The following is an 8,655-nucleotide window of genomic DNA, read 5'->3' as shown; positions in this document are numbered from 1 at the left end:
GGGAGGCTCGGCCGAGACTCCCTGCGCCTGCGCGGAGCGACTACGGGGAGGGCTCGCACCGCGGGGCCGGGCGGGGACGCCTCCGGGAGGCAGCGGACGAGCGGGTCTGCGGGACTTCGCAGGAGCGGGGGGAGGGCGTCTCGTGGGACTGAGGACTCGGGTGGGCGGTGTGAGGAGGGGGACCTGAGTGAGCAGACGGGGGAGGGGGGACGAGGGAGAGCGGGGAGGGGTCCCGAGGAGAATGGCGATCTCGCCAGGATGGGGGGAGGCGCCGCCCTGTGGCCGCAATCGGCTGCCGGCCTGGATCGTGGGCCCGCAGCAGCCAGGCTCCGGCTGCGCGCTCAAGCCATTAGTCATTCAGCGAACATTTGCGGTGCGCGTCCAGTTTGCCGGACTCAGTGCTGGGACTTGTTGGCTCACACCACACGTCGACAGACATCCGTCCAAGTCATTCAAGCAGCCTCTGTTAAGCACCTACTGTGTGCCGGGCCTTGTGCAGTGAACAGTCGTTGCAACAGAATGCCCGTGGGAAACTAGCACACTGGGAGGAGAGGGAATGGCCGCCGCCAAGAGGACCGTAACTTGGCCCGCGGTGAGCGGCGAAAACAGCAGGGAGGTGGGAGCGTGGAAGGCTGCTGGGAAGGACACTTAACAGACCCGAGTAACAGCGTCCCGGCACACGTAACAGCCAGCGCAAAGGGAGGAGGTGTGTGTGTGTGTGTGAGGCGGGGGGGGGGGGGGGTTGTGTGCAGGGTCCCAGGAACATGTGACGAGCCCTGCGAGCCTTGGGGGGCGGTCGGCAGAGCAGGGACTCGCCGGACGCGGTGCTCACCGGCGCCCTTTGGTGGCAGTGGGAGACCAGGGAGGAGGGGACTGTGTTAGTCCGGGAGGGAAGGGGGCAGGGGTCGCGGAGGGTCGTTTTCAGGAACTGTGCTAAGTCCTGGAACAGCAAATGGCAAGCAGCGAGAGAAAGGGGGTGCTGCCTTGGCCTCTGCAAGCAGGTGCCATGAACCAGTGGGTAGGTGTCCGGCAGGAAAGGCTGGACGTGAGAACAAGTCAGGACTCGGGGTGCTTTCTGGAGCCTGGGGAAGTCAGGGGGTGAACACCTGCTTGTTTCAAATTGACCAACAGGTGAGAAATAGCCACCTGGCCACATCTGGGACAGGCTCTGAAGGCAGCTGGCCCAGTTGGCTTGGGGGGCGGGGGGGAGAGGGGAACCCAGCACCAGGGTGGGGCTGCCTGTGTGACTGAGGTTCTGGGGATGGCAGGTGGGTGCGAATGTGGGCTGCAACCCAGTGGACTGGACCAGAGCGTCAGACGCAGAAGGAAACAAAGGTAGGGATGTGACCGGGGGTCTGAAGGCAGAGCCTGAACCTCGAGCCGTTGGAGGGGCCCGGTAGTGAGACAGCCCGGATGACTAAGGCCCCTACCCCACAGCCTGGGCTCTGGAGAGTGCATCCTGGCCTGGAGTGTCACTTGACGGCTGGGGTGTGCACTTCGGTCTGAGTGGGACACAATCGCTTTCACTTGTAACACTAATATGCATTGCCCCCCAATTACACGTAAGTGGTTGATAGAAATTCAAACTGCAATTAAGGAAAACAGTAGTCGCTGATCCTTCCCTCCCTGAGCCCACCCAGGCCCATGGTGGCAGCGCTGGAAGCTTCCAGTGAGGGTTCCAAAGCCCTAAAGGGGGTGACGGCAGTATTGCTGTCGGGGAGGGTCCTGCCGGTTTTTGTACAACAAAATCTGTTGTAAAGGCCCAACTTCGGCCACACGGGCCAGTGGAGTGAACGCCAACAAAGGTTTACCTACAAGAACAGATGGCAAGCCCTTTGGCCTGAAGTCTGCCCATCACTGGGTGCATGAGCCTGAGCCCTGGTTGGCACCCACCACCATCTGCACCGGGGATTCTCCCGTCCTCAGACAACGGTCTGCGTGTGCACTTTGCTCCCCCAGGGAGGCCTAGTGCCTTAAAAGCTGTTTTTTAAGTAGACTTCATGCCCAGTGCAGGACCTGAACGCACAACCCTGAGACCCAGACCTGAGATCAAGAGTCCGATGCTCAACTGACTGAGCCACCCAAGCATGCTCTGCCCATTTTTATGGCTTCCCAAGCTCAGGGTCACAACCCACGTTCCAGTAAAGGGGCACAGCCGCCCTGGGCATTCTTCTCCCCGAGGCCGATCTTACGTGAAACAAGTTTCTTGTATTTTAAGGTTTTTTTTTTTTGTTTTGTGTTCGAGAGCATGTGCATGTGTGAGGAGTGGAGGCTAAACACTCAGTGTGGAACCGGACACGGGGCTCGATCCCACAACCCTGGGACCGTAACCTGAGCTGAAATCAAGAGTCAATTGACTGAGCCACCCAGACACCCAACAGTTTTATTCTTTGAGGAGTGACACAGCGAACCCTCCCTCTTTTCGCTGGGCCTCGTGGGCAGTTTGCTAGCGGAGGTCACAGAGGCTTCTGCTGTTCCAAACGAAGGGAGTGTGGACAGTGTTGACCAGATGTCAGTCGACAGCTCTGACCACGGCCTTTAAACTGCAAAGCACCCAGTCACCTCAGTTAAGGTCCCATCTAACGCACCCCAGTCATATTCCAGCTTCACATGGTGAGTCGGCCTCTCTGCAGCGCGGCCAGGCTCGGGGGGCTGTCCAAAAGGGCCCCCGAGTCCCGGATCTTTGCCCCGATCAGCATCCCCACTGGCAGCCCCAGGCCCCTCGCATCAGCCCACGCAGCCTCCTGTGGCCTTGCTTCCTGCCACACCAGACACCCACCACTCGTGGCCCACGTCTTCCGGGCGACAGGGCTGCCTTATCAGGGATGGTGCCACACAGGCCACAGATGTACTTCCAGATCATCTGGTCCCAACACTGGTTCCTTCTGCCCACCTGGGGGAACCTGTTTAATCTGGTCACGCAAGCTGTCCGGCCGTTCCCCGTGCTGCCTTCTGCTGTGGATTATAAACACAGCCACACACAACCCAAGAGAGAACAGCGAGCAAATCAAAATGCAGAGGAAGGAAGCCCTGAGGCGGCGGCAGTGGCCGCTAGGGGGAGGGCAGGGAGGCAGGAGCTCCTTTCCATTCCGCTGTCTCCCTCCCTTCCCCTCCTGGCCGGTCCTCACGGCCCCAACAGAGGCGCAGACACTGTGACCACTGTCACACATGCAGCAGGCAGCCAGCCAGCCAGCCAGCTTCACACTCTCCTGCTGACCAGGGTTCCCACCTCGGCCATCCCCCCCACACTGTCCATCAGCGAGCCAAAGGGGCCACTGCCTGGCCAGTGCCTACCGAGGGGTCGTACACCCCGGTCTGTAGGGCTTCCTCATCATGGAACAAATCTCGACAGAAATACTTGAGGGGAGCAGGGTTGGGACCCTTCATCAGACCCTAGGGGCTGGCGTGACCCTGCCCCTGGAAACCACATGAGACCCAGACCCGGACAGCACGTGAGGGTCACCGGGCCGGCATGTGCAGACGCAGAAAGGGAGCGTTCAGGCTGCGCAAAGCCTCCTGCTGGTTGTGGACTTCACCTGTGGGCACGCACACCCCCAGGACCGGACAACAAGGGAGGAGGAGCCCTGAAGGGCACGGTGGCTCCAGGGGAGGCACTGCCCTGGACCCAGGAGTGACCACCTGTATGGGCTGCAGCAGGCCCAGGGAAGGCCTGTGGCTGCACCTGTGGGATTTCGGGTGAAGGATCCAGAGGCACAGAGGGGACACAGACAAGACCGCACAGAACCTGCACTGGTCACGGGGCCGAGGTCATTCACGCGGAGCCCCTACCCACAGAGCGCTGGGCCCTGCTGTTAAGCGGGGCCATCCCTGTGTCCACAGCAGGAAACCAGGGCCACCTGCTGCCCAGCACTGGCCCAAATCACGCACCACCTGAGCCTCCGACTGGTGAGCAGGCCCAGCCCCACGGAAGGGAAGGAACAGTCAGACTCGCGACCAGAAAAGGCTGCGTCTTTATTGGCCGAACGGGCTACTTGAGGGGGATGAAGCGGGACGAGTGGGTGGCCCCTATGCCGGGCCTGCCGTGCTTCACGGGCTTGTAGGTGATGGAGAACTCGCCCAGGTAGTGGCCAATCATCTCAGGCTGCAGGGGGGAGGAGCAGGGCACGGAGTCAGGCGACCGTGAGCGGACACGCCCCCGCTGCCCGCCCCGCCCCGCCCCGCCGTGCCGTGCCCCACGGGTACCTTGATTTCCACCTGGTTGAAGGTCTTGCCGTTGTAGACGCCCACCATGCTGCCCACCATCTCGGGCAGGATGATCATGTCCCGCAGGTGCGTCTTCACCACCTCGGGCTTCTCCATCGGGGGGGCCTCCTTCTTGGCCTTACGCAGGCGCTTCAGCAGCGAGTGCTGCTTCCGGCGCAGACCCCGGTTCAGCCTCCGCCGCTGCCGGGCGCTGTACAGCTGCATCAGCTGCTCGCTGGGGGGCGGGGGGCAGGGCGCGATAGCGTGAGCGGCTGGGCCGCGACAGTCCCCAGAGTCCAGCCGCGAACGTCGCTGCTGCCCCGCACCGCCCCAAATCTGGGGAGAAGCCCCCAAGGTCAAGAGCTGCGAGCTGCAGATGGGGAAACTGAGGCAGGCGGATACGTGGCCGGCTCCTCGTGGGCAAACTGCTGCACCTCCAGCCAACTAGGCCTCTGCCGACCTGTGTCCCCGGAAGTGGGGGGGGGGGGGCGGCCCCTCACGGCCCCGCTGACCCAAGCTCACGCTCAGGAAGGCTGCGGGGAACCCGAGAAGCCCCGTGTCCCCGCACCCAAGCCAGACCCCCGCCACCCTGCCTAGGAGCTTCCGGCCACGTGCCAAACCCCAGCCCGTTCTAGCTTCCCGCGTTTTCGGCGGGTGTAAACAGTGTCACGAGGGGACACCAGCAATTAGGTGCGACCCAAACGTCGCTGCGCCCAAACAGCGCCCCGGCCCCGCCCGGCCCCCTTACTAGGACATGTCCAGCAGCTGGTCCAGGTCCACGCCGCGGTAGGTGAACTTGCGGAAAGTGCGCTTCTTCTTCTGTTCCACTTCCGCCTGCGCGGGCCCGGGGCGCGGGTCAGAGGGCGGCCGCAGACTCGCCTCCCACCCCCGCGGCCGCCCTCGGGCGCCCACGGGGGCCCGCGGGGACACACGGCCTCCGGCCCGTCCCCGGGGAGCGCGGGCGGCCCCGGGTCGCTGGGGCTCGGCCAGGACACGTCGGCCTGCGCGGGCCTTCCCCGCCCCGCGCCATCCCGACACCAGCCCGGCCCGCCCCGCACCCCGATAGGCGGCGGCCCCGGAGGCTCAAGAGATGGCTGCCGCAGCCGGGCGGCCTGACTCCGGCCTTCGCGGCGCGGCCAGACCGCGGATGGCGCCGGATGAGTCGGGAACGGCCGCGCCAACCCGCGGCACTCACCATCTTGTCAGCTCTTCGGAAAGGACCGCCCCTCCGCGCCTGCGCGATTATCACGAGGTCGCCCATGAGCCCCGCCCCGCGCCCGACAGCTCGGACGCGCTTCCGCTTTCCCGGCCGATGAGCGCGCCCTCCGCTGGCGGGAGGGCCGAGCGCAGGCGGCGCTCGCAAAGGAGACGCTGCGGCTGGGGCCTCGGACACATCGCCGCCTCTCTCGGAACCTCGCGCGCCTGCGAGCAGCAGGTGCTCCCCGTGGGTTCGGGCCCAGCGCTCCGCCGGAGCTGGCGTCCTAGCGCGGGCGGCGGACAGCCGGGAGGGGGGGGGGGCGCTGGCTCCGCACAGGTGCCCCGAGAAGGCGGCCCTGATGGGGACCCGCCGCCTTTAACGGAGGGCCTCAGGTACAGTAGCAACCGTAGCGATGCACGACTAGGTTTCTGTAACGTCTGTGCACGTGACGTGTATAACGATGACAGAGAAAAAGGGACAAGGAATTAGAGCTGTATAGTCCTGTCCCACTTCTGGGTGTACACCCCAATAACTGAAAGCAGGGAGATTTACATGTCCACAGCAGCACGATCCACTACAGCCCACGTATGCGTCCGCGGATGAAGGATAAACACGATGTGGCCCATCCACACGCGGGAATAGGATCCAGCCTTAGGAAGGAAGGACGTCTGCCACCCGCCACCACGTGGACGGACCCGCAGGACACTGTGTGCAGTGAGAGAAGCCAGACACAGAAGGACACGTCCCGCGTGACCCCACGCACAGGGGGTCCCTAGAGGAGTCCCGTCCACAGAGACAGAGAGTAGACGGTGGGAGCCAGGGGTGGGGCAGGGGGCGGGGAGTCCGTGTTTCATGGGGACAGAGCCTCAGTCTGGGGAGATGGAAAGTTCTGGAGACGGGTGGTGGGGGCGGGTGCAGGACACTGTTGAGTGTGCTTGATGTCACTGAGCTGTGCACTTAAGAGATGGTTACAATGGCAAGTCTTAATGCGCATTTTGCCACAATGAGGAAACAACCTGGCGCCTGGGTGGCTCAGTAGGTTAAGCGTCCGCCTCCTGATTTCGGCTCAGGTCATGATCTCCTGATTCCAGAGTTGCAGCCCTGTGCCGGGTTCTGTGCTGACAGCGCAGAGCCTGCTTGGGATTCTGTCTCTCCCTCTCTCTGCACCTCCCCCACTCATGAGCTCTCACTCTGTCTCCAAATAAACATTAAAAGAAAAAAAAAACGGGGCGCCTGGGGGTCTCAGTCGGTTGAGCGTCCGACTTCGGCTCAGGTCATGATCTCACGGTTCGTGAGTTCGAGCCCCGCCATCGGGCTCTGGTGCTGACAGCTCGGAGCCTGGCGCCTGCGTTGGATTCTGTGTCCCCCTTTCTCTAAGCCCCTCCCCTGCTTGTGCTCTGTCTCTATCTTTCAAAAATGAATAAACGTAAACAAGTTTTTTAAAAAAGAAAAAAAAGACATGGTAAGCTCTAGAACAGCCTCAAAGAAAATAACTCAACAAATATGACAAAAAATCATTAAAAGAACTAAAACGCTACCTTAGGAAATAACTCATTTAACCAAAAGCATGAACAGAGAAGCGTAAGAACAAAACAAGGCACACACAGCACAGAGAAAACGCGAAATGGCAGGGGTAAACCGAGCACCACACTGAACACCGGGGGATGGGAGAGACCACTGGCTGGAGGGTGAGTTCCGGGAAGAGGGAGCCAGCGTGCAAAGACCCTGCGGTAGGAAGGAGGTGGGTGCTGCCACCACCGCCCCACCACCCAGCTGACTCTACGGTGCCCACGGCCGCGACTGGCTTCAGCCCCTTCCTGGCCTCAAGCTGGATTGCTGGGTGGGGTCTGGCTTAGACCAGTGGCTTTGTGGGGAGCCGGGGCTGGCCTGGGGGGAACAGGAAGTCTGGAAAGAAGCTGGGCCTCCTCAACCATTTCTACAATCCTGTGGGTAGAGCCAATTAAACCCTCCCAAAGAAGGGGATGTCTCTCCACCCCCCCCCCCCCGTCCGCACCGCAGCACAAGCACGGTGTTTGAGGGCTACGGGGTGTGTCCTTCAGGGTGTGAAGGGGGCTCGCCTGTGCCCAGCAGAGCAAGGTGGGGGTCCCAGGAGCTCCTGGCCAGCTGGAAATCCGTGCGTCGTTTGCACGACCGCCTCTCACCAGGGAACCCTAATTTTACAGAGAATTTCACAAGTGCAAGGAGCTCGTGTTTAGCGTCGCGATGGCACGCGGTGGGGATGGAAGGCCCAGTCCCGCTCGTCTGTAAAGCGGCCGTGGCGGCACCTCCTGAGGGCAGGGAGAAGACTCTGGCGGGGGCGGGCAGGTGCAGCCCCGCAGGGGCATTTTGAGGGCTCCTCTTCGCCTTTGAGCTGAGCCACCCTCCCTGCCGCAGATCAGATGGCGAGCGGGCTGTGGGCGGGGACGAGGGCTACTGGCTGTTTCCTTCAGTACTTCATCTCCAGCCCCACACACTGTGGTGGCACCCCGTGCATTTTGGATCAATCCGTTCTTTGAACGTTTTAAAATCTTCATTGTGGTCTTCAGAATGAGAGAATAACGGCCTCCAAAGCCCCCAGACCTGGTTCTGGGACCAGGGATCTGTCACCTCACGCAACAGAGGGGACCTTAGCAAGGCCTGAGGCGGGGGTGACCCTGGGTACCCAGCGTCCACACGAGGTCCTCATGAGAAGGGGACAGAGACGGGCGGACCCCGCACTGCTGGCCGTGAGAATGGAAGAGGGGCCTCTGGAAGCCGGGAAAGGTGGGAGACGGGGATCCCTGGGGCCCAGAACTGTCAAAGACGGTTCGTGAGCGGCTTTAAGCCCTAGGTGGGTGGTGATCTGTCACAGGGGCCCTTAGACACCCCCCGCATCAGAACAGGGGAGGACTGACCCATTTGGTTCACAGCAGATCCCCAGGGCCAGCCTCCCCCAGACCCAGGAGCCCCTCCCCACTCCCGCAGGAAGTGGGGCCCAGAGCAGGAAGCCCTGTGCGCAGGCGAACGGACTCCCCCTCCCGTTGGGGCTGCAAATAGGGCCTTCGCTGAGCGTCAGCCCCTTCTCACTGGGGAAGGAGCAGTCAAGAAAAGGGACAGAAAGGTCCAAACACCCAGGGCTGGAAAGGCCTGGCAGACACCTGGTGGCCGCCGTGGGACGCTGGCCAGAGCTCAGCCCCCCACCCCCCCCCCCCCAACTCCTGGCTCAGGCTTCCCTCCTCCCTCACCTCCACCGTCGTCGTTGGTCCTTGGGCTCT

At 62.4% G+C, this 8,655-nt stretch overlaps 1 protein-coding gene across 1 annotated transcript; it reads right to left on the bottom strand.

The window, feature by feature from the left end:
• Positions 1-3,953: 3,953 nt before the first annotated feature.
• Positions 3,954-5,492, bottom strand: RPS15 (ribosomal protein S15). Its single transcript, XM_043590141.1, has 4 exons — positions 5,399-5,492; positions 4,952-5,037; positions 4,204-4,438; positions 3,954-4,102 (listed from the first exon to the last, which is right to left on the bottom strand). Exons 1-4 carry the CDS (start codon positions 5,462-5,464, stop codon positions 3,989-3,991), a joined length of 501 nt encoding a protein of 166 aa, XP_043446076.1. The 5' UTR covers positions 5,465-5,492; the 3' UTR covers positions 3,954-3,988.
• Positions 5,493-8,655: the final 3,163 nt, after the last annotated feature.

This window comes from Prionailurus bengalensis, chromosome A2, assembly GCF_016509475.1.
Source record: "Prionailurus bengalensis isolate Pbe53 chromosome A2, Fcat_Pben_1.1_paternal_pri, whole genome shotgun sequence".
Taxonomy (NCBI): Eukaryota; Metazoa; Chordata; class Mammalia; order Carnivora; family Felidae; genus Prionailurus; species Prionailurus bengalensis.
This window is presented reverse-complemented; position numbering and strand designations above follow the sequence as displayed.